Source organism: Episyrphus balteatus, chromosome 1 (assembly GCF_945859705.1).
Source record: "Episyrphus balteatus chromosome 1, idEpiBalt1.1, whole genome shotgun sequence".
Classification (NCBI taxonomy): domain Eukaryota; kingdom Metazoa; phylum Arthropoda; class Insecta; order Diptera; family Syrphidae; genus Episyrphus; species Episyrphus balteatus.
Window position 1 is genome coordinate 142325187 of NC_079134.1, and position 25941 is coordinate 142351127.

The window sequence follows — 25941 nt, forward strand, 5'->3', positions numbered from 1 at the left end:
ACAGCATGCGTCATCCAACAAAAACAACACACAGAGATAAAATGTATGGGATATTTTTTGTATTTTTTTCAAAATCTAGTACAATTGGGGACTTTTTTTTACATTTTGAGACTGGGCCACGTGCACACTTATGTTGTTTTCCAAAATTATTTTTTATTTTGAAGTATTTCTGGATGTACTTCGTTATGCACATTCAGCAGTACTATCATGAAGTACTGCAGAAGTACTTATAAAGGCTTAAATACATACACTACTTTTTGAAAATGTACAAAAGTGAAAATATTTTTTTTCTGGCTAGCGCAATTGTTTTGTAAAAAAGGGTATACAAATTGTTTATTGGACCAAAACATAAGCTTTCTGGGGTCGAATTACGGCATACGTTCGTTAACGAGTGGTTGCTATGTGCAGGGGCGTACACTTCCTTGGGGCAAGCGGGGCGGTGCCCCGGGGCCCCCCACCGACCCCAGGGCCCCCACTGAAGACAATGCAGAGAAGGAAGCTCTAAGCATAAATTGAGTTACGAAGTAAATTAAAATGTATTTGAATGACTTCGGATACAAGGGAAACAAATTATGTAATTCAGTCTAATGTATAATGCATTGGTAGTAGCCACAAAATATATATTGATTTAAAAAAAAAAGGCTTTTTTAAAAGAAAAATTATAATTTTATCTTAGGGACCCAAAAAATATTACTTGAAAAATCTTTGCAACCACAAATAATACATTAGGGACCCCAAAAAAGCAAAAAAAGTTTTGTTAATGGCATACCAAATATAACTTCAAGCCAATACATAAGCAAACAACTTCAGGCCAGGGGCCCCAAAAGCCTTTACTTCAGGGCGTCAAAAAAAAATTAATTAAAGAAATTGTTTTTTTAATTAAATTACATTTGTTGATGGATTAATAAAATTAAATAGCCCCAAAAAATATGACTTCGGGGCTCCAAAAATATTATATGAAGGGTCCCAAAAAATAATTTTTCAGGAACCCCGTTAGTTGAGAGGCAATCAAATATTAATTTGGGGGCCCAAAAATATTCATCAAATTTTCTGATGGCATGACAAATATAATTTGAGGATCCTCAAAAGCTATTACTTCAGTGGTTCAAAACAATCAAATGGAAAATTAAATATCAATTCAGGGGCCCCAACATAAATACATCAGGGCCCAAAGTAAAAACATTACGTTATTGGTGGCATTCCGAATATTACTTCAGAACAGAGGCCCCAATACCTATTAATTCTTGGCTCCAAAAAAAATTATTTTATATTTTGAAAAATTATTTTTGGGGCTATTTGATGACGGAAAATCCAATGTGTACATATTACTTCAGAACAGAGGCCCCAAGAACTATCAATTCTAAGCTAAACTAATTTTTATTTTAGGGGTCTCTAAATATTTAATTTTGGAGGCCCCTAGTACAAGTATTTACTACTTTTATGATAGACATTTTAAGTAAGTAAATAAACCTAAAAATAAATAAGCCATACAAAAAAAAGTTTATGGCGCATACGTACTTTTTCTTTTTGTATCTAAGGGGCCCCCAAATATCAAAGGGGCCCCAAAATTTAGTCTTGCCCCGGGGCCCCGGTAACTCAACGTACGCCACTGGCTGTGTGTCCCTATCGTTTTCTAATAATTAAATAGAAACAGAAATAGTCAAAACGTTAACGTATGATCGTAATCGTGTGCCGTAATGCGACCCCTGTATCATTCGTTTTAATTTTTCAGGTCGAAAAACTATACAAAAATGCGTTTGAAAATTTTCACTTTTGTACTTTTTCACTTTTTGAGCCAAAAATGTTAATAAGGCTGTTTTTTTTATTAAATTTATTTGAGTTTTGATTTCTTGAAATTTGATTTGTTTTGAAAAGCTGAAATATTTTTTTAATTGATATTTTGATGCAAAGGTTAAAATTTAACATTGAATGAACATGAAAATTTAATTTTTAAAAAGAATTGGCCTTGACACTCGCACTTAACTAAAATTTCTAGCGATGCTGTTTTAATTTCTAAACATGAACAAAAAGCCCTGTTCCATTGGAGGTGGTAGTTTACTCGTGAGAAGAAAAAATCTAGTACAACAACTACACATTCCTATCTCCTCGAGTAGAAAATCATGTGCTATTTCTAGTACAAGATCTACTCATAAGTAAACTACCATCTCCAATGGAACGGGGCTAGTGGATGTTTTGGTTAATCTAGTACTATGGGGAAGGGTATAGCCCGACTCAGGACAACACGACTTTGTACACCCCGACTCACAACAGCCCGATTCAACCCATACCCCGATTCAAGATAACCCGACTCATCGTAACTCGACTCAGGTAAGAACTCGACCTGAGTCGAGTTGCGATGAGTCGGGCTATCTTGAGTCGGGGTATGGGTTGAATCGGGCTGTCGTGAGTCGGGGTGTATAAAGTCGTGTTGTCCTGAGTCGGGCTCTGCTTCTACTCTTCTTCCCGAGTAGATACGATTTGTATTGAATTTGTTGAAAGTGCGTTCCATTGAAAGTCGCTAGTAAATTACTAGTAGTACTTTACTACCTCCCAAAGGAACAAGGCTAAAGAAAAGATACTTTTCATTGCATACATATCGCTCTCATTTTCCCGTTTGCAAGTAAAGTGTTTATTTTTTTGTTTCAAGGGGGAAATTTGTTAGTAAATAAAGAAATATATACAGTTACAGAATATTTTTTGTTTGTGCTTGTGGTTTTAACCAAACTACTGAGTACTGAGCAGGGAGGCTTTAGCTCTCAAATCCTAGATCGGCTAGATTTTGTTGGTTGGTAAGAGCCTTAAGTCATATGTTGTGTAGGCGCTTTCTTATAAAAATATTCTATTACATTTTTTCTATTGAGGGAAATTTATTTTTGACATCTGTCAAGCATTTGTCAAAAAATTTTTACTTGTCAAATGTAGTTTGGCTTTGGCTTCCCATATCACAAAAAATTTATAAAGAATAAAATATAATTTATTTCTAAATTATATTTTAAATAAATCTCATCCGATGGCCAATCGGACAGTAAAAGAGGCAAAAAATGTCCACGGAACAAATCCGCAATATTTAATTGAAAAAATCATCCGTTCTCGCATTTACGACTCGAAATATTGGAAAGAACAATGTTTTGCTTTGACCGCCGAATTGCTTGTGGACAAGGCAATGGAACTACGATTTGTTGGTGGAGTTTATGGTGGCAACATTAAGCCAACCCAATTCCTCTGTTTAACACTGAAAATGTTACAAATCCAACCGGAGAAGGATATTGTTGTGGAATTTATTAAGAACGAAGAATTCAAATATGTTCGTGCTTTGGGTGCTTTCTATCTCCGACTGACTGGATCTTCAATGGATTGTTATAAATATTTGGAACCTCTTTACAATGACAATCGAAAGCTGAGACGACAAAATCGTGGTGGTCAATATGAAATTGTTTATATGGATGAATTCATAGATGAATTGCTTAAAAGCGATCGAGTTTGCGATATAATTTTGCCGCGCATTCAAAAACGTACTGTTTTGGAAGAGAATAACGAATTAGAGCCAAAAGTATCTGCTCTCGATGAAGACTTGGATGACGATGTGGCAAGTGATGAAGATGTTGTTCAAGAAAAGTACAAAGACACACCGAAAAAGAAGAAGAAGAAAGAGCGTTCAAGGTCTAGATCGAGATCAAGATCAAAAGAAAAGAAAAAGACTCACACCGAAGTGATTGACTATGAACGAGAATGCACGAGGTATGAGAGGGATCGGGAAAGAGATCGCGGAGATCGTGGAGATCGCGATCGAAGGCGGTATGATCGTGAGGATCGTAGAGACGATTGGCATGGTGGAGGTGGGGCTGGATTTGGCCGAGGGGATGATAGATATTCGGGAAGAGGAGAACGTGAAGGACGTTTTGTAAGTCACGATGAGCGTGATCGGCGCAGGGATAAAGATAGAGGTGATCGGGATCGAGACCGAAGAAGGTATTAGAAAGATATCCCGGAAAAAAATTTATACATTATAATGTAGTTTAACATTTTAATAAAAATAAATTTAAACAAATAAAACGCATTATTTTTTCTATACAAATTTTACCTTACTCGAATTAAGATGAGATGGCATTCGTTTTCAAGGAACTTGTTGTAAGAAAATCTCCGGAGTGTTCTTTTGTGGAAATTTCTAAATGAATCTATATTTGGGGTTTGTCAAAAACTAAAAATGTTTGCATCACTCTGAAATGAGATGGTTTTCCCAACCTGTTTTTCTTGGTAGAGTGTTTAAATGACTTAGACCCATTTGCTGAAACAAAACTTAAATATTTAAGTAAAACATACAATCTTATTCCCTACTTTTTCCTCTGCGTAAACTATCACATAAGGTTTTATGTAGAACATAAATCCATAAGTTTCATTTCAGCTAAATTTTATGTCTCATACAAATGATCAGAAAAAAACATCTTATTGATAATTTGTATGGGAGCTAAAATTTAGCTCGGATCTGCGTACCAGGTTTTACCGCCTAAAGGCAGCTCTAGAATTCATTGTGAATTCGGGCCTCAACCATCAGGCTTTTCCTGTCAGGTCTATCTTTAGCTAGACTAGCTAGAATAACAAAAAATATCAGCCGTGTTACTTTGAGCTCCAGTATCTAATGCAAATTACTTTTTAGAACTTCTGAATGAAAGAAGAAAAGAAAACTTGTTGCAATTTGAGAAAAACGAGATTCATACGTATCTCACATGAACACGCAATTATTGTTTCCAAAACCGAAATGCGTGACAAAAGAAGACAGTCCTAAATGTACCTGATATCTTCTCTATTGAAGGAGATGGGCAGATAGACGCGTCTCATTAGATTCATCAATGATAAAATAAATGTTTCGTTTTGTCCTGATTGCAAGAACATAAATTATGTAGCTTACACAACCGTCTTCCCCTCCCCTCTTCTTAAGCATGCGGTCCAAAAAAAGGCAATCGGCCTTATCACGAATTCCATTTGTATCGCAAATTTTCTATGATTCCCGAAAGAATAATCACAAAATCTGATCGTAGTGACGATTTGAATATAATTTCTCTTCTCGATTACAATTTATTATGATATTTATCGAAAATCTTATTTTGATATTTATCGAAAAATACCCATCACTAGTTTTAACCTTCCACTTCATGAGACAAAAATCAAAACATTTTTCCAAATTTCATCCATAAATTCTTGATAAATAAAATTGTTAAATGAATTTTTTTAGCAATTTATTTTTATTGAAGAGTTAAATACATAAGTTTACAAAATATTTCAATTGTTGACTTCAAAACCATTAAAATTGGTCAATAGTTTTTATTTCTTCATTGAATTAACTTGTAAAAGACCGAAATTCATGTCAAGACATATGTCTGGTCAAGATTCGGTGTGAAACCCAGCTGATTTTGCCCTTCAAGCAAACAGGTCCGACCTCGGTCGGAATCCGCTCCGCCTGAGGCGGAGCTGAGTCCGATTTCGAATCAGAAACTGGTCCGAAGGCGGCTCAAATTAGTATGGAAATTATAATCACCGCGAAGTCGATTGCATATGTATTGGTGTGGTGAAAATCTCCATTCCGAGAAAACGGAGCCGAAGGCGGACCTGAGTCGGAGCAGCGAAAACCTACCAGAAAGAGGTATAAAAAAGGGATGACGTTTCGCTATTGCGACCAAAAAAAGAACAAGATTTATGTTTTTTTTCACTGAAACTGTTTTATTTTTTAATTTTATTTTAGCAAACGAAATTTTCACAATAAATACAATATAAAATACAATACATTTTTTTCATTTTATTTCATTTGATGCTGCTGCTGTTGTTGGTGTTTTTTTTTAGATACCCAATCGCATGTTTCACCTTCTGGATTGTTCTTCATCATTAGAGATTACATCTTCAACACAAGCAGAAACAACACTTTAATCCAAACACTTTGAGCGATATATACAACATACCTTTTTTGTTTTCCATATTGTTTATAAATTTAATATAATTGTTTATAGTTAATAATCTAACATTATACAAACAACGACACGAGACACGACGCGACCAAACACTTCAACAAAAAATAACAAAATGACGCTTTGGCTCTTGTTGGCCTTGTCTTTCTTTTCCTTTTCTCATTTTTCACCACGATTCTCGTTCGACTTTTGTGTTCATACACAAAAAGTTGCAAGTGGGTGAGTGCAACCCCGCTTTTCTCGGTCGGAGGTCGGACTGTCTTTTCTGGACTCCGTTTTCTTGCTTGAAGGGTGATTGTTTTCGTCTGTCATCTTGGAATCCATTTTTCGTTTTTCTTGTTTTCCCATCCCGTAAGGTGTTTTTGTTATGTGTTTATTGTACTTGTTTTGATTAAAATTTTTTAACCACTTTGATTAGACGCAAACGCAACAATCAAAAATCCAACCCAATGTTTTAATCAAACGACAACAGCAATTTTGTTGATTCATCTTCCCAACACACAAGTACTTGACTCTACCAGTCTCTGATTTCGTGCGCGATGGGTTGGTTGTTTAATCGAACAACAACGACGACGACGTAATCTATATACCTAGATAATTATTTATTTCCCATAGCGCAAAATTATATTTTCCTTTGTTTAGTTTTTAATTGTTGTTAGAAAATAGTTTGTTTTTTCTAATATTTGTCATCAAAATGGTTTCCGATGAGGAACGTTTGGTTGATGTGGCAGAGTCTGAGGAAGTGACAACACTTGATCCATCTGTTGCAATTGCAACGTCTTCCTCAATCACAGCCACAGATCAAATCCCAGTTGACCAATTAGATAGAAGTACAAAAACTCGCTGGTTCATATTGGAACCTGCTGTGTTGTTATTATTTTTTGCCATGAGTCTGTCGTGTAAGTTTGTTGTTGTTTTTATTGTTATTTTGGCCGTGAAATTGTTAGAAGTTAGTTAACGTAATCTATTGAAATTTTTTAGCTGCTGTATATCAAAATCAGGTGCTATATCAAACTTGTAGAATAGTTTTTAACTACAATGAAACAAGTTGTGTTCCATTATTAGGAATTAAGAAGGAAGATCAAACACCTGAGGCGAAGGTAAGTTTTTAAAATATCAAATGAACAATATGTAAGGCAAGTATGGAAACACATTTCAAAAAATAGAAAATGCAATTCATGCCGGTGCACGGTTGTCCAAAAAGAGAAAAGTCGTGGCTATATAACAAAATTTGATGTTTTATTTTTATTGTTTTGTTTTTTATTTCTAATAGAAATATAAACAGAGCTTCGAAAGCAGCAAACAGACAGTGGAGTAACTAAAGCTAAAAAAATGGCAATATTAGGGAACTTGGTAAATTCATAAATTTACTAATGCCAAAAAATTGTCTAGGCAATTAAAGGAAAACAACTAAGGACAATCTTCCATAGATTAAGCGATAAATGCAATTTTCTCACAAATTGACTTCAACCACAAAAAAAATATTTGAACACAAAGACAACACCTACAGTATTTAAATATACATTTTTAAAAAGCTAGAAGCTTATTCCTAATGGTAAAATTAAATTTAACAATGAAGGGTTTTTGAAAGAATGGTAATTAAACTCAGATTTTTGAAAAAAAAAAAAAAATAATAATTTAAAAAAAAGGAGAATGGGCAAGTTTATATGGAACGTGGACGTTACGCGGCCAGGAATGGATTTGTTATTTTTTGATGTAATTAAGGTTTACATATATTGTGCAGAAGTTTTATGCTTGTGACGTACTTCAAAAACGGATAAAATGCATTTTTGCATTTAACACTTTATATAGTATATCTCATTTTTATAACTTAATCGTGTATCAGGGCTGCCAGAAATCATGATTTAGCATGATTTTCATGTTTTTTGAACTAAAATCATGTTTTAATGTTTTCGTGCCCAAAATCATGTTTTTTTTTTAATCCAAGAGAAAAATCTTTATAATCTTTTTGTAAACCAACAATCTTTTTCACTAGATGAACTGTTATTTTTAATGGGGGTTATCATGAATAAAAATTTCCCTCGAAATGTTTCCCATGTTTTAAATATGGGAGCGAAAATGATCATAAAAAGTTTCCCTCGGAATTTATGGGTATCGGCAATCAATTTTCCAAGGGAATTTAGATATCATTTCTTACTATTTTTTGCTCCGTGGAAATTAATTCCGAGGGAGATTCAGGATCGCACAAAAAATTCCGATGGAAAAAAATATTCCGAGGGAAACAAAATTCCCCTCGAGATTCACGATAGGGCCCAATAAGTCATTCAATACCTACATGAAGTATGTATATTAGGGTGGGTCAAAAAAGTCGAAATTTTTTTTTTTGATTTGGTACTCCGAAAAATCGATTGCTAGACCCCTCTAGAATATACACACCAAATATGAGCTCTTTATATTAATGGGAAGGTCCTCCGCTTTGCAATTTTCCATTTTTACATCAAGCTTCTACTAAAAAAAAATAATTTTTTTATTAATTGAGTTTTTAGCAAATTTCTTTTCATATTCTTGTAGGAAATTGAACGCTCTACAAAAAATGCCTTATACACTTTTTTCGTTTATCTAACCGTTGAATAGATATTTGAGGTCCAAAAATCGAGAAAATCTTTAAAAATTCGTTTTTTGTTCTTAATTTTGTAACAAATTGAAAAATTATAATGATCAAACGCGCAAGACATATTCTTGTTGAAAATTGATTACTCCACAAAAAAGGTCTTATTAACTTTTTTCATTAATCTAACCATTCTAAAGATATTCGAGGTCAAAGTTAAAAAAAAATATAAAAACATTTTATATTTTTAAAAAATTTCTAATTCACTGAAACTTCATTATTTTCAAATTAGCAAGATATATTCTTGTAGGGGCTTAAACGTTCTACAAAAAATTCCTTGGAATCAAATTGATTGCTTTAACCGTTTAGAAAATATTCGTATCCAAATCGCAATGCATACGGGTCATTAGAAAACTATTGAAATCATTGAGCATTGGTTTGGATATGAATATCTTCTAAACGGTTAAAGCAATCAACTTCATTCCAAGGAATTTTTTGTAGAACGTTGAAGCCCCTACAAGAATATATCTATATATCTATATCATTGAACTGAAATCGTGTTTTTTATCATGTTTTTTATCATGTTTTTTTAAATTTTGAAATGGCAGCACTGTCGTGTATTTTAAGTGCAAAATATGATACTCTGTCATTTTCCCTTTGTCTGAATACCTTTATCTTTAAGGGGTTATATCTAGTTGTAAGTGCAAAAAAAAACTTCTTTTTTGTGGATTTTTTGTGAAGTGGCATTTAATTATATAAACATAAAGAATACATATCCATATAGCAAATTTAATGTATTAAAATAATTCGCTATGTATTTAAAAAAATATTGGGTTCCGTTATTTTTGTAGTAGATCTTCTAGACGACCTCCAAAAAAAAGGTGTCTGGCGGTGAGCAAGATATCTCTGATCCAAGTCACTTAAAATTAAAAAAACCAAAAGATTCATTTGCAGGAAAGACGAATGCAGGTAATGAACGAAGCAATAGTCAAAATTTTGATTTTTGACAAAATGGTGGCTTCTCAAAGAAAAAAATCGTTGTTTTTCACGAAAATTTACACTTTAAAGTGGCTTAAAAAAAATCGAATTATTGTCAAAAACCTTTTTCCTTCGTTCATTACCTGACAAAAGTATCTAAGAAAATTGTGTAAAAATTTCAAGCCGATTACTCCCGCCGCTTCGGAGAAATTTTGCTCACCGCCAGACACCTTTTTTTTAGAGGTCGTCTAGAAGATCTACTACAAAAATAACGGAACCCAATATTTTTTTAAATGCACAGCGAATTCTTTTAATACATTAAATTTGCTATATGGATATGTATTCTTTATGTTTATATAGTTAAATGCCTCTTCACAAAAAATCCACAAAAAAGAAGGTTTTTTTTGCACTTACAACTAGATATAACCCCTTAATATCCAACCACTAGAACCCAAACTATTAGCAATTTAAAACAACAATTTCAAGCCTATTTTGAAAGTTTTGTTGTTCAATTTTTAGTTAGTTTGAATTGTTTGGAAACTTTCGAACAAAATCTTGAAGTGGTTGTCTCAAAAATCTTATATTATGAGTTCTATTGGTCGGATTTTCATGATTTATGTCTTCACACTCAGGGAAAATGACAGAGCATCATATTTTATGTTCCAAATAAAAATATAAATCAATTTGTCCTTCATACATTGAACAATGCATTAACAAAACTAATACTGCATTTTATTGCGTTCTTAATGCAATACAGCGAAACGTCCATAGTAATAGTTTTTCCTATGTTATAATTCTTTCATTTGATACCAATTTCATTAATGGCCGCTCAACGTCCAAAATGCCCATTCTCCTTTAACATGTCGTTTTTAAAACTATTTCGTAATATAAAATGCAATTATTTTTCAATTTGTTTTGGCCGCATTTATTATGATTTTTTGTTTGTTCGTGTTACAGTTTATGAAAAAAAATTTAAAAGTATTTCATTTTCGAAGACATTTTTTAAAAGAAGTTAAAAAAAAAAAATAACTTATTTTTTTTTTAAGTTCAACATTTAAATATAAACTTATTTTTTATTCATTCAATAGCCCTTATTGTTGAAAGTTAAATAGCAAAAGTTTAAAGTTCTTATTTGTTAAAGTCTTTGAGAAAATCAATTATTTCAATGCAAAAATTCAGTTTTTATCAATTAAATCCAATGAAATTGAAGTATTTTTTAATTTTTTTTTTTAAACTGTTATAATTATTACCTTTTCATCATCGAAATTCATCTGATAATATTTATGGCCAAACATTTTTTTAAATAAAGTAATATTTTAATACGAAAAAGTTTGAAAAAAAAGCCATTCAAAATTTTTTAATAACATTTTTTTTTCAAAAAATTTGAGTTGAGGACCATTCTTTCTGGTTATTAAATTTTACAGATAGAAATTAAATTCTGGCTTTTTAAAAACGTGTATGTAAATATTGAAGGTGTTGTTTTCAAAATATTTTTTTTGTGTTTGAAATCAGTTTGTGAAAAAATTGCATTTATCGCTTAAACGATGGAAGATTGTCCCTTATTCCGATATATTTTTTTTTCTTTAGATTACCTAGAGAATTTTTCGGTATCATTTTATGAAATTTAAGCACAAAAAATGGTTTTGTTCAAAAAAAAAATTAATTTTAATTAAAAAAAACAATAAGGCAATATCGGCAATTTTAAACCTATAGATTTTAAAGTATTTTTAAGTACCGACGTTTGAAAAAAAAATATCGTCAAAATCAGAGCTGTTCGGCCGGGTTCCCTAATAATTTGCTTTAGTTACTCCACTATCTATTTTTGCAAAAAAAAAACGGCAAGACTATTACGTACACAAAATTTAATCGAAATCTCTTTATTAGGCGTTTTCGAGAAAATTGCAATACCTCAAATACGGTATATGGGAGATATGGGTTAAAAAGGAAATATTAAATAAATAAAAAACGGTTCTAGGAAATTACGCAAAAATCATCGTTACCAAGTTTCAATTAAATCCATCCGTTAAGACCGTAGCTCGATGTTCAAATGGACGCACAGACACACAGACCGACCGACGGCATTACGAAAACTACCTTTTTGATCTTCTCCATCATCGTAATGTTGGTTTTGATTAAAACTCCGAATTTTTTTTCGACACGAAACCAATACTTGCCCTATAGAGCAAGCAAAAAAAAAAATACTTTCATGCCGGCGATATTCAGTTGAAATATCGTTGATCCCAAAACCTTTTGTTTACCATTAGCTATTTTGAAATCATACAACATTAAAATATGGAATTTATGTACATTATGTTATCGTTAGTGATTTTATCTCATAAATATACATAAATAAAATTTGTTATCATTTTCATATCGGAAATAGTATACCAAGTTGGCGGCTTTGAAGAGTAAATAAAGATAAGTAGAATTTGCAGGCAACCTAAATATTTATTTGCTTTGTTTGATCTTTAGCTGTAAGATAAGTTAGATTATATGCATATTATATTTGATTTAATAAATGAATGCATACAAAATAATACTCATAAAATAAGGAATTCAGTTATTTAAACAACTGGATTCAATTCTCATAGAAAATTCAAATCAATCTCGTGATGCAGAGCAGAAACAAAAGAAGAAGGTGACTGATTTCAGAATAATTCAATTGATCCTCTAGAAGTTAATCATTGACTTCCTTGTTTTAAAGCTTTGTTTGAATATTATTAATCACATATTGTTGAATGAATGAAAAATGAAAACCGTTCTCAGATGCATTATGTGTGTTTAACGACGTTGTTCTCGACTGTTCCGAACAGAAATGAACAACTTTTTGTTCTTCTTTGAGGTTTTTCTTTTCTCAATTGTTCAAGTTTTTGTTGTTCATTGACGCTGTCTGGAACAGTTTAGAACAGGGATCGAATCACACGATTACGATCATACGTTTTTGGATACTTTTGACGTCGAATTCAAAAACTGTTTTCTCAAAGATATTAAAATAGTAATAGAAACTTATGATTTTTCAAAATCTTAGTGATTAACATAACTAATGGTTTTTTTTTAAAGCTAATTCCTATTTGTTACTTTGGATTCGGATTAAAAATAGCAACATTTTACAGAAAAATATATATTTTGGATAAAACATTCAATAGAATTTAATTGAAAATTATAGTTCTTGAGACTTTGAAGCGTGGGATGAGTAAACCTCAAAAAGTAGACGTTATAGAATAAATCTGTAAACAGTTTTAAATATACCATCTTACATAATGTATTTGTATTAGATAAAAATATAAACTGCCCCCAAAACTATTATCTCAACAAACTATACGCCTCACTTATCCAAATAATTCACTTAAACTTTTTGACATAATATTAATAAATTTAAAAGGCAATTTTATTTGCATTCATTAATTACTCATTTTCATTCAAAAACAATTGCTTCACAATCTAAATTTTATTGTTATGCATTTAAAATAGAAAATGTGTAGCTACTGAGTATTGGCAAATTTTTTATCAGTAAATATTCGCAATATTTTAACTAAAGAATGATAAACGATTTGTTTAATTATAAGACTCTATAATGATGACATGCCAAAAATGTGACCATGTGTTGTGATAAAAAGTATTAATGTGCAACAAATGATTTGAATTCAATCTATGAGTCATCAAAATTTGGAACTTGATAAAAAAAAGCCAAGAGTTAGTCGAAAAGATTAATGATATTTCACAAATATCTTCTATCCGAAGGACAGCAAATTTCCAGCTTGAGTGGAACTGGCATCCCTCAGAAATGGATTAGCTTAGAACCTCAAGTTTTTCATACCATATTTTTATCACCTCCATAACCCAATTTCCCTCACTTTCCAATAAAAATCAATTGACATTGAAGTTTTATCACCATCATTAACTCTAATCGTACATTAAGCTAAACAATACCCCGTTGATTAGAAATAAATTAGGAAGATTTCTTTGTATTTTTTGTTGTTGTATTGCAATCCTAATCAAGCTATAAAGTTAAACAATGAACATACAAATTTGTGTTATCGCGCCCGTCACGGGCATGGCGAATATGCATGTCACAAGACTACGCATCTAAACAATTATTTTTGAACTACAAAGAGAATGTAGTCTGTATATACAATAATGCGCAAATTTAAAATAAATTGATATTATTTATAATTTAATGTTTTATTTTGTTGTTTTCAGAAAATAGAAGAAACTGTTCAAGAATATGTGACGAACATCCTAATGGCTCAATCTATCTTAGAGAGCGTCATACCAGCATTTGTAAGCTTCTTCTTAGGACCATGGTCTGATAAATTTGGCCGAAGACCTGTTATTATTTTAACTTATTCTGGTAAAGAAAAGATTACAACATATGATCCACTTTTTATAATTTTCTCTATATTAATGTTTAAAGGATATTTACTGGCGTACGTTATAATGGGAATTCTGGCGTTTATTTCCCAACATGCAGAAGTTAGCCCATGGATTTATCTCCTGTCTTCCCTTCCATCAGTTTTCTTTGGAGGAACTTGTGCCTTAATTACAGTAATATACTGTTACATATCTGACGTTGCTGTATCAAAAGCCAGAGATCTTCGGTAAGACTTATTTTAATTGTCACCTTAAACACGGAATTGAATAATAGTTTTCAGAATGGTACTTAATGAAGCTTCAATTTTAATTGGATTAACAGCTGGTTCTGTTGCAAGTAGCTTCATATATGAAGCAACTAATGTTATGACAATTTTTGTCTTAAGTTGTGTATTTATGCTCATTGCACTGTTGTACGTTGTATTTTTTGTTCCCGAAAGTCTACGACCAGATCAAATTTGTACTGGGGTAAAATTATCAAATAACTTCTATGTTATCTACAAAATTAATTATTCTAAAATTTTTAGTCGAAAATACGAGAGTTCTTCCGATGGGATTTGGCCATGGATCTATTTAAGACTTGTTGCCAACGTAGACCGAAATATGATCGTGCAATTATTTGGCTCATTATGATGGCACTTACTTTATCTATTGCAACTATGCGTAGGTATTTAGTAAAATTAAAATATTTTATATTGACTTTCTTTTTCTTCCTCAGAGGGTGATGGATCGGTAACGTATCTTTTTGTAAGAGAACGTTTCCAATGGACACTGGAAGATTATAGCCTGTTTAATGCAGCTAGAATTGTTATTCAAATTGGAGGCAGTGTTTTGGGAATGCTCATACTACGAAAAGTAATAAAAGAAAGACATTCTTACCTTAGAATTAATTTTAACCCGTTTTTTTTCCATAGTATCTTGGTTTTTCAATAGTTGCAATGGGATTAATTGCAATAGGTTGTAGTGTCTTAGAGTCAACAGTACGTGCCACTGCCGTTTATTCATGGGAAATGTATTTAGGAACTGTTTTGGGATCTCTTAGAGGTGTCGTCGGTCCAATGTGTCGGGCTATTTTATCTCATGTTACTCCAGCTGCTGATCTAGGTAAACTTTATCTTTTCTTAACAAATTGAAAATAACTGTTTCTTATTTGTATTTACAGGAAAAGTTTTTGCATTAACGACTTCTTTGGAATCGATCTCTCCTATTGCTTCGGGACCATTATATAATCTTGTATACAAGGCAACTTTAGAAACCAATCCTGGAGCATTTAATTATATAAGTAGTGGAATTTATTTAATCTGTTATGTTTTAATGGCGTAAGTTTAATTATTTTATATATTTTTTAAAAATTTAGTATAATTTGTATTTATTTTTTTTTTTTTACAGAATTGTTTATGGAATTCAAAAATCATTTGCTAATTCATCCTACAAGGAAATCGGTAGTTAGTTGATTGTAAACTAAAGTGCAGTTACTTTTGAATGAATATTTATTTTTTATTCAACTTTTACAAAAACACAATAGCCTTGAAGGCAGTGATATTTGCAGTAAATTTTTATTAAAAAAAAAAACAAAAGTATTAAGTGAAAAAATATTTTGCCAAAGTATATAAATATTTTTGAATAAAAATTCAATTGCATATTTTTTTAAACATTTTTTTTTAAATACATAGTAACAAAAACATTTACGTAATAGTGGTCGAAATAGATAGTATATGGATTGAATACCTTCCTACAACTTAATTATGGTTTTCGGGGGTTTAAGAACGTGAGTTTCTTAATCAATGTAATTAGACTCAATTTACACTATTTCACATTCATAATCTTTTAACGACTACGGGAACACGTGTGTCCCAAACTTAAAACTTAAGAGAAGTGAAAAACCAGAGACAAATGAATCAAATAATTGCAATAATTAGTTTATAGAATTTTTTAAAAAACTTGAGTTCACACAACATATAAATAGAACATGTAGCATGGCCAATTCAATATTAGACTGGATAATGAGGAATAGTTTTTTGTTTTCAGTTTTCTGACCCACAAGTTATCAGAAAATTCGTTGGCTGAGAATTATAAGGTTGTATGTTTTATGGATACCCCTGCAAACATACAACCCTATAATTCTGAGCCAGCGAATTGTTTATTTCCTTTGTCAGATCCATCGCAGAATGTGGTCACCTAACTACAGTAGTCACCTAGTTAGACGCGTTTTCGGGCTCTTTTATTAAAGACTGAAAGAGTTAAGGTGAGAGTGTTAAGTGTATTTGTAAAATTTTGACTGCAACTTTTTAATTTTGACAGTCAGTGAACGGCAAACAAATGAAAACTTCCTTATAGCCCCGTAGCCAGAGTTGAATTTAGGGTAGGGCAACGGTCTTATCAGGTAGGGCATTGGTAACCGTTTAAATTTTTTTTCTCAGTCAATTCTCACTCAACCCATTTTCATGAAAAGTACCTCGTTGAATTTGAAAATATGTAATTATATCTAGTATATACCAAATATATAATATTTTTTTTTTTTTTTTACACTATCAGTTCATAGCCGAAGAGCGCTTATAGCAAGCACCGTCTTGCGACCATTTGCCAACACAAAACTGTGTTATCCGGCTCATCACTTAGTGCAGTGTTAGTAGTTAGTAAGCAAATAATAACTACAAAAAACGTACACTAAAAAAAAAAACATTAATTTCAATATTAGATAAAACAAACATTAAAGAAATACAAACAAAATAATTACTTGAGCAACAAAAAAGACATAAAAATAAACACAAACATTTATGAGCGTGGTACACTGGTTTTTAAGACAGTTTTTAATCTATTTTTATTAAAGTTTAAATCAAAAAGGTTTGAATTTAAATTTAGAAGTTTACACATGCGTGTTAAAGGTTCATGCAAGCCATAATTTGTTCGGTGTGGTGGAATATTCATTAAATCCAAGCATCGGAGGCTATAAGCACCCCCTCGATAGTTAAAACCAACAGAATTAAGTAAATTTGGTGCATCAATTACGCCTGTGATTAACTGGTGAATGAAGATTATGTCATTGTTAACCCTCCTTTGAGCCAAAGTTTGAATCTGAAGGAGATTAATCCGATGTTCATAAGGAGGAAGATTATAAGGATCAGACCATGGCAGTCCTTTTAAGGCGAAACGAATGAAATTACGTTGTACTGATTCCAGTCTTACATTATGGGTCTCGTAAAAAGGAGTCCAGACTTGCGATGCGTACTCAAGGTGGGGGCGTACTAAACAATTGTAGAGGGAAAGAGTCACATAAGGATCTTGAAATTCTTTTGACCAACGCTTCACAAAACCTAGCATAGAGAAGGCCTTATTCACGATGACGTTGATATGTTCGGAAAAATCAAGATTATTACTAAAATTAACCCCTAGGTCTTTAAAGCTCTGAACACGCTGTAATTTGTGTTGGGATATTTTATATTCATACAAACTAGGAGCACGTTTTTTGGAAAAAGTCATTGTCTGACATTTTATTGGATTTAAAACTAAGCTATTCTTACTACACCATATAGAAAAATGATTAATGTCCTCTTGCAGAAGCCTCCGATCATTAACCGATTTGATACTTTTATAAATTTTCATGTCATCTGCAAAAATGAGAATTTCGCTATGGTGAATACATAATGGGGCATCATTTATTGCTAGAATAAAAAGAAGAGGTCCTAAATGACTTAATTGCGGAACACCTGATTTTGCAATGAACGATTTTGAGAGAGCGTCTCTGAACTTCACTTGATAAGATAGTCCGTAAAGATACAGTCAAGTTCCTGTCCACTTTCTAACGTATTTGAGCACTTATGTAAAAAAGTAAGCAAGTTTGTAACCGTCGATCGTTTTTGCATAAAGCCATGCTGTTGTAAACATAAAAAATTAATTGTTCTTTTAATAGCGTATATCTTAAATCGATAACAAAAATGTAGCTAAAAAGGAAAACAGTATTCTTGAAATTCTTTATCTTACAATGTCTATGTTTTTTTTTAATCAAAACACATATATTATTATGTTCCTGAAATGGCCTAAATATTTTATTCTAGACCCAAGTCAGTTGAAAATTGACAAAGCTGAATGAAGGTCGAAAAAAATTAGGAGTATTCACAATCCGGTGCAACAAAAAAGTGTTAAATTGCTAAATTTTATTTTTCTACTACTACAACTACAAATAGATAAATTTTGTACCATTGTATTTTTTATATATAGCAAAAGTAAAAAAGTGTAAAATAATTGTAGTCTGTATATTTGTTTGTTTTAGTGTAAGTAAATGTTACACTTTTGCAACGATACGAGACCATTTGCATCGAATCGGGAATACCCCTATTGTTTTGGTTTGCCATAAATCCAGATTTTGGGGGTATATTGAAGAAAGAAAGTAGGCCTCTTTACTGTGTTTGACAAAACTTACTAAGTCTTGACTAAAGTAAAATTTAAATGTTAGTTTTTTTTACACAGCGTAATCTTTGACAAATAGTGAAATCTTATTTATTTCATTGTTTTCTTCTTGAAATCCCAATTGCGCACAATATAAATATGTGCAACCATTTTAATACAATACAACTCGGCTCCGCAAAATTAGGCCCCGGGAAATAGGGCCCCAAAAGAAAAAATGAAATAAGGCCCCAAAATTGGGTATTTTTTCATAATGAAATTATCCTAGCTATTCTGTTACTTACCATCAGCGAGTCCACAATAAGCGGTACTTTGACAATTCTGGGTCCTGATATTCGGAGTTTCACAAAAGTTTTTTGAAAGACAATTCAGTTTAGCATTTTCATGTTAATTATGAAAAATGAAATAAGGCTCCCCAAAATTAGTGTTGGGGTCTTATTTCATTGGGGCCTTATTTCGTAATGAAATTATGCCTTAAAAGCAAAATGAAATAAGGCTCCAAAAAAGAAACAACACCCCAAAATTTGAGAAAATTCGTTCTTGTTGTTTTGTGTGTATTTTTTGGGGCCTCAATTCATTTTTTCGGCCTTATTTCCTGGGACCGCTGAACTCGTTTTTAACTGTTTTTGAGGTTATACTATACCGGTTCCTTTAAAAAACGTTGTCTTGAGATATCTTCACTTGTTTGGCGTATTATAATATCATAAAAGAGAAATATAACGCCTCTTTTATGAGGAGGATATTTTTAAAAGAAGATCATTTTTGAATTTCGAACGTTTTCATAAATAGGGCGTTTTTGAAGGTAGTGCATTTTTAAAGCAGGGGATTTTAAAGCTTTAGTAATTTTGAAAATACGGCACCTTTATTAGTTGGGCATTTTTAAAGCTAGAGCTTTTTTGAAGGTAGGGCATTTTTATAAGGGCAGTCTTTTTGATGTTAGGGGATTTTAAAAGCTAGACCATTTTTGAAAGTAGGACATTTCCATAGGTAGGGCATGTTTTAATGTAGGGCATTTTTAAGGTTGGGAATTAATGAAGGTACGGTAATTTTATAAGAATGGTGTTTTGAAGTTAGGGCATTTTTGAAGGTAATCTTTTTCTGATGGTAGGGCATTTTCCAAGGTAGGGATATTTTAAGGTAGGGCATTTTATAAGAATAAAAATTTTGTTTCAAAATTCCTAGAGAATTGGTATCCATTGAATCCATTGATATGATTGAATGAAGATTAATAAGAAAATAAAACAAAATGCTGTTAAAAAAATTGTCATTTATTACAATATTATTAAAAATTAACAATACAAAAAGGTATCCTAATTAAAGCTTCACTCTAAGTTAATATTAGTTTTTAATATAATATTAGCTGTCAAAGTTCTTAACATGACCTACAAAATACACTGTACTGGGATTCCTTATAACAAACATAAATGGATGATCAGCAGTAAATGTCTCTTCAGCGTCCGAAAAAGCTGATAAATATACTAATTTAGTATCTGGAAAGAAAAATTCAATAATCATTTAACTTATTCATTATTATTATAAAAAAAAAAACTTACATGTTGATGCTGCAGCTTCAGATCCAAATTCATTAACTTCTATAAAAGCCTTGTGAATTACATCGGATACCTTTACCGGAACCTTTGTATTAAATATTCCCGTATAATTGGCACCATACTGGAAAGATTCCTTCATACCCATCTATGAAAAAAAAAAAAACAATAAATAAAGGATTCTAGAAAAAAAACAAATCAAACTAATAACTTACATCTTGTAAAACAGGAATAAGTCCGGTTTCGAATTCAATTCTGAATTTCGGTAGATTAACCTTTACTTCTTCTTCGGTCACATTTTCGAAGAGTTTACCCAAATCCATCACCGAAATACTATTTTCCAAGTCTTTCAAACCACTAACCTCGTTCGGAAGAATCACATCCATAACCAAATCAGTATCCTCATATCTCAACTCAATTGCGGTAGCATCAAGCTCAGGAATTCTAACATATTTACATGTAATCTCATCTGACATTGTATCGACATTAACTGATTTTCTTGCACTCATATAGAAGGGCTTCTTTCTGGTCAAACGCTTATTAAATTGATTTGCCCATGGAGCCTTAAAATACAGTGCATTGACAAGAATAGCGGTGGTGTGGTCATCAATCGATTCAGGACTTATCAAATTTGTAATCTTATTATTTGTATTATTTTCCACCCAAGTATTTATTTTGTTTGCAGTTTGTTCTCTAAGATTAAAATTGACCTTCTCTGCTTGAGCTTGAAAGTATTTTGAAGCAATTTGATTGAATTTTGGAACAAGATTAAATCTAGTGTATATTCTTTCAGCACTCTGAATTTGTGCTTTTTGACCACTTGATGCCATCATTGAGTTTTTGATGCGTTGAAAATTTTCAGCAATTTCAGTTTTGTTAGATGAACTAAAGTGTAAAAGATTTTGGAATTCTTTGGCGGTATTGCCTTCAGCACCCATATAGAGTAAAGTTAGGGCAGATTGAATCGAAAATGGTGATATGATTATGTTTTTGTTTTCATTTTCCTTTGAAATTTGGTTGAATAGGACTGATGGAAAACTACCTTTACTTGGATAACTTGAATCTAAGGCTTTACCTTGTGGCCAAACATTGGTATATGTGGAGATGGTAGAGGTAAATATCACTGTATAATCTAGAAATGGAAATAGAAAAAATATATTTTATAATTTTTTTTTGCTATTAAAGTAAAGGAACACAAAATCTTAATATAAAATATTGTGTAATGATGCTTCTCGTTTTATCTACTTAATAAAACAGTTCTTCAAACTTAAAACCAGCTAAAACCAATTTGAACCTTTTTAGTGTCATAGGTACAAAGAAATCTGTGAAATAAATTAAATTTTTTTCTTTCGAAATCTTCCTTTTGCAATACAGACACTGCGTTAATACTCAGTAAATTCGTAAATTCCAATAATTTCTCCCCCGTTGCTTTCAGAAAAAGATTGTGTTAACTAGTTAATAACTAGTTTCCCATAAATTCGTTTAAAATAGGCTTAATATAATTTGTAAGCAAAATCTATTAACAGTAGTCATTCCTGGAACGGAAGTTTTGTATTGAGTGTAGAATAGATTGGATTTTATATTGTTTTGTGTCGATATCGATAGTATGATAAACATAAACAATCAGATAAGCTACATATTATAAGAATATTATTTATTTGAAATATTTCGTTTTAAGTTTTTAGCTCGCGCTAAATTTTAGCTCCCATACAAATTATCGAAAATTTTTAGCCGAGATAAAATAGATCCCATACAAGTTATCGATAACTTGTATGGGAATTTTATCTCAGCTAAAATTTAGCGCGAGCAGCGTACCAGGCTTTAATGTAGAAAAAATACAAAAAACAATAATGATCAAAAGATCATTTCCGGGAACAGGGACGTTTTAATAATGAAAGAATTTTACATATACACTCAGTCACAAAAGTAAGTATACACCCCAAACTTTTCTTAAATCAAGACCGTTTAAAAAAAAATCGAACACATTCTCAAAAAAAAATTTAATGTGGTTTTATTTTATTAATCATTGCCTACATATTTACAAAAAAAAAGTTGTAAACTGACAAAAAACTAAACAAAGTACAAAATTTATATCACAAAAGTACCTAAGTATACAGAGAAGAAAAAACTATGAAAACGATGGTAAAAGTATAAATTCCTAATTTTTTTTGCTAATTAATACTTTTTAGTGTAATAGCTATTGTATATAAGTCAAAATTGTACAAAATTCGATGAATATATTAACATTTTCAATTCATTTTTTTTAACACAGAAAAGTTTTTATTTGCAATAACATTTTTTCTATGCGAGATATTTTATTTCAAATAAATTTTTTTAAATGAAATTTTTGCTTATTTGCAATATTTTTTTATGAAAATGATGTTTTACAACCCTTATGATAAGTTGCTGATGAATTCTAGGTCCGCTATTAAACCTCCTTTGTGACAAACTCCTTTGTTCATAAGGAGGGATAATAAAATGATCAGATCATTTAACGAATAAAATTACGGTGTATAGATTCTTTTCTTTCTTTAGATATGGAATTCGTGAAAATATATTTAGGATCTTGAAATTCATTTGACCAACGCTTTATAAAACCTAGGATAGAATTGGCTTTTTTAACGATCAAATTTATGTGTTCCGTAAAACCAAGATTAAGGTTAAAATTAACTGCAAGGTCTTTATTATGTTTCGAACACGAAAAAAAAATAAAAAATTTTAATTTTTAAGCGTATTTATATGTTTTAAGTGAGAGTTTAAGAATAAGATTATTTCGAGTTGTGTCCTTAGTGCCAATATTGGAATTTCTTTTTTAAGAATTTTAATTTTTCGGACTTACCGCGATTTACTTTTGTTTTTTTTTTTTTTTTTAAGGAATCAATCGATTAAAATATTTTCCCGTCATTTTCGTCATTGATAAAAAAAAAAAACAAAGGAACTGAGTTGTGCCTTTTTGACCAAACACTTATTTAAAACATTAAACATTTTTGATTGATCAAACATAATTTTAGAAAAAGGAGTTAAGTGTGGTTAGGATCATTGAATATCTTTGGAACCAGTTTACTTAGAGTTATGCTGTTAAGACCAAACGAAACTCATTTTCGAAAAAAATGCACTAATGCTGTTAATACCAAACTTCATAGAAATATTATCTTAACCTAAATGCTTTTATTATAAAACAAAGTTGATTCATTTTTATGAAACATACATTGAAATTTTCCACCTTTAAGTCCATTCAAATTGTATAAAGAGGAAACTTCTGAAGTAGGTACCTAATTAATTTTGGACGCTTAATGTTAGTTTTTTGGAGTGATGAGCACGTATCTGTCCAACAAAAATTCTCACTGAAAACATGATAACCGAAAAAATTTGTTTTTTTTGGCAAATAACTTCTGTGCTCTTTTTTACAAAAAACAATTTGTGTGTTATAAAAGAAGAGAAATTTATCAACAGTCTATGACTTATTCATTTTTTTGGAACATTTCTTGTAGAGAATTGTATCACCTATTTTCGTATTTAAAACATTTCGATAACATTTGCCCTAGTAGATAGAAATAGAACGTTTACTTAACATTTAGATTAACTTTTCATACTTAAGGTTGTTAATTTTAATTGGATTTAATCATAAGCACTTGATACGTAAAGTTTCGAATTATTGAAAATTTTTATTAATTACTGAAAATTGTTGTATAGAAAAAAATGTTACACATACACCACAGTGACCAATGCCAATTCAATACAAAACACTTTCTGTCATTCATATTAACTGACTATATTCTGGGATTAAATATGTACTTTAATAATTGGATAACACTTAATTTAAGTTTTTCAAGTTTCCCATTGGTAAATTATTGATTTTAAAATCAAGTCAAATCGATAAAAATAGGTATTTATCAGACAATCTAACATCTGTGAACTTTTGAGAGATATTAATAAATAAATTGTTCACATTTTACTCATTTATATGTGTATACAACCGGCTCTCACAAAATTGTAATTCTCATTCACATGACCTTCACATTGCACTTAAAATAAAATCATAGAACGAAATTAATGCATTTAAATTAGCAAATTATTAAAAAATCACAATAAATTTTAAATATATTAACAACGATTAAAACATGCACATTTTTTAAAATAAATTAAATCGATGAGACGCCATTCAAATTGTTAAAATAATTTGTTTGTTTATTTTTCTTACAAAATAATTCCATTGTTAATTTAGTTAATTTTCGCACAGAATATAGGTACTGCTCTGGAGATAGACAAACAGGCTTTGAAACAATTTATGTTCCCTGAAGCTCAAAATCTTAGCTTATATGTACTTTATAGAGATAGTGTATAAAGTAAAACTCATGATTTGTTATCTCTTGCAACGCGCCCAATGGGAATTTCCAACTGGCAAAATGCTGGTTAAAAGTCTCAATAAAATTTTTTGTTCAGTACATTTATAAATGTATTTACTTCAGGGTGGTTTTTTTTCAAAATATTTAAAATAATGACTCCTATAGGGATACACTGAAAAAAGTATTATTCTTAAAAACTATGAATCTCGTTCATAAACCAAAATTCATACATTTTTAAGAAAAATTCATTAAATTTAAGCACAAATTCTTAAAAAAAATGTTTAGTTTTAAGAAAGATTCATAAAATTTAAGAATCAGTTTTCATAAAAATTTTCCTATGGAAAAAATTTTTATGAATTTTTTTTAAGAACAAATACGAAGGTTTATGAATAAATTCATAAACTTCTAGCTCCAATTTGAAGGATATTTTGCTGAATCTTAGAATCTGGACATACTTTTATGAATGAAATTCACTATTATTTTCCATTCAGTTGTATTTTGAGTTAAAATAATTTTTAAAATTGACTTTTTTCCCTTCTAAAATTAAAAAAATCTATGTTTAAAATTACATTTGTAAGGAGTTCATAAATTTTGTGTGTTTTAAGTATTTTTTCTTAAAATGAATGTATTTTTTCTTAAAATGAATGTATTTTTTCATTAATTGAAAAATAACGAACATTTTACCGTTATCCTGCATTCGGTATTAAGAACTTATTCTTAAAATCTAAGAATCTGTTCATACTTTTTAAGTTCGAGATTCATATTTTTCCAAAATTTAAGAATCAATTCATTAAATTCTATGAAAGTATACATATAATTTATGAAAAAATTCTTACCTTTTGAGTTTTTAAGTATATTTTCTTAAAGTCTATGTATTTTTTCATCAATCTAGAAAATAATAACTGTTGTTTTGAATCTATGCCTTAGAAAGTTTTCTCTGCAGATTTAGTTTAAAATCTGATATTCAAAGTGAACAGTCGTTGCCGAAACAAGTTTGTGAATAAAAAACAATACAGTGTTAAGCATTTAAAACCACGTATACAATTTTGAAGAGTATAAGACTCTTGTTGGTTCCCGTTGCCTCTTTCCCATATACTCAGATAAGTATAAAAACATAATTAATTTGTTAAAAATTTCTTTCTTTTATATATATATTAAATATATTTAAAAATTTTTTTGTTATAGGTACATAATTTAGATACTTTTGTGAAACGAGTAGGCACGTGAGTAATCTTCAATTTTAGACAATGTTATTTTCGCAAAAAAGCGAAATATAATAGAACCGGCAAAAGGGCACTTAATACTGCACCGTAAAAACCATCCTAAAGTCTATTTGCAACAGATCCAGTACACCCAAAGTTGTCATTGCAAAATAAAGCAAACACATCATGTTTGGAAAACATAGAATTTAGTAAGTGTTGCATGTTATTTAATCCCTTTAAATATTTAAATTTTGTTTTAAAGTAATATTATCAACATTCCTCAAATTATTCTATTTAATTCTGTATCTACCTAAATTTTTTATATTGTGATTTTTCCCCAACTTATTCAATTTTGTATTGTTTTTTCTTTCAGCTGCTGAACCTAATGCTGCCGATTACAATAAGGTAAAAGATAATTCTACCTTCTATTTTGATTTTTTGAACCAAATAGTACATAGTCATTTTACTAATACAAACTTTTTTTTATCTTTCCAGATGATGCATCAATTAAAAAAGAAAAATTAAATTAAAAAATAAATTTATAGTGATATTTATATTTATATTTTT

At 30.6% G+C, this 25941-nt stretch overlaps 3 protein-coding genes across 7 annotated transcripts; 2 read left to right on the top strand and 1 right to left on the bottom strand.

Annotated features, from left to right (window-relative positions):
• Positions 1 to 2903: 2903 nt before the first annotated feature.
• LOC129906764 (pre-mRNA-splicing factor 38) lies at positions 2904 to 4040 on the top strand. Its single transcript, XM_055982665.1, has one exon. The coding sequence runs from the start codon at positions 3011 to 3013 to the stop codon at positions 3974 to 3976; it is 966 nt and encodes a 321-aa protein (XP_055838640.1). The 5' UTR covers positions 2904 to 3010; the 3' UTR covers positions 3977 to 4040.
• A 2246-nt stretch (positions 4041 to 6286) lies between these two features.
• Positions 6287 to 15467, top strand: LOC129905733 (proton-coupled folate transporter). 4 transcript variants are annotated; one of them, XM_055981288.1, is made up of 11 exons: positions 6287 to 6534; positions 6600 to 6856; positions 6939 to 7057; positions 13705 to 13855; positions 13919 to 14102; positions 14157 to 14343; positions 14403 to 14538; positions 14594 to 14730; positions 14790 to 14979; positions 15038 to 15194; positions 15265 to 15467. In XM_055981288.1, the coding sequence occupies exons 2-11, from the start codon at positions 6652 to 6654 to the stop codon at positions 15323 to 15325; spliced, it is 1527 nt and encodes a 508-aa protein (XP_055837263.1). In that variant the 5' UTR covers positions 6287 to 6534; positions 6600 to 6651; the 3' UTR covers positions 15326 to 15467. The 4 variants fall into 4 exon arrangements, with proteins under 4 accessions (XP_055837263.1, XP_055837262.1, XP_055837260.1 ...); XM_055981287.1 differs by having other exon boundaries at positions 6617 to 6856; XM_055981285.1 differs by having other exon boundaries at positions 6624 to 6856.
• A 4059-nt stretch (positions 15468 to 19526) lies between these two features.
• Positions 19527 to 24143, bottom strand: LOC129906118 (serine protease inhibitor 42Dd-like). 2 transcript variants are annotated; one of them, XM_055981758.1, is made up of 4 exons: positions 24028 to 24143; positions 20042 to 20958; positions 19833 to 19974; positions 19527 to 19769 (listed from the first exon to the last, which is right to left on the bottom strand). In XM_055981758.1, exons 1-4 carry the CDS (start codon positions 24038 to 24040, stop codon positions 19636 to 19638), a joined length of 1206 nt encoding a protein of 401 aa, XP_055837733.1. In that variant the 5' UTR covers positions 24041 to 24143; the 3' UTR covers positions 19527 to 19635. The 2 variants fall into 2 exon arrangements, with proteins under 2 accessions (XP_055837733.1, XP_055837732.1); XM_055981757.1 differs by lacking the exon at positions 24028 to 24143 and adding an exon at positions 23539 to 23678.
• Between the last annotated feature and the right edge of the window lie 1798 nt (positions 24144 to 25941).

Bases quoted from the DNA above. Each gene is read 5' to 3' on its own strand.
- LOC129906764 (XM_055982665.1), top strand. From the start codon at position 3,011: ATGGCCAATCGGACAGTAAAAGAGGCAAAAAATGTCCACGGAACAAAT.
- LOC129905733 (XM_055981285.1), top strand. From the start codon at position 6,497: ATGGGTTGGTTGTTTAATCGAACAACAACGACGACGAC. The intron at 14,539-14,593 runs GTAGGTATTTAG...TTTCTTCCTCAG, and splicing joins TTTATCTATTGCAACTATGC to AGGGTGATGGATCGGTAACG. The intron at 14,731-14,789 runs GTAATAAAAGAA...TTTTTTCCATAG, and splicing joins GAATGCTCATACTACGAAAA to TATCTTGGTTTTTCAATAGT.
- LOC129906118 (XM_055981757.1), bottom strand. From the start codon at position 23,587: ATGAATGACAGAAAGTGTTTTGTATTGAATTGGCATTGGTCACTGTGG. The intron at 20,959-23,538 runs GTATGTGTAACA...TTCCATTTCTAG, and splicing joins TTGGCATTGGTCACTGTGGT to ATTATACAGTGATATTTACC. The intron at 19,975-20,041 runs GTAAGTTATTAG...TTTTTTTCATAG, and splicing joins TTATTCCTGTTTTACAAGAT to ATGGGTATGAAGGAATCTTT.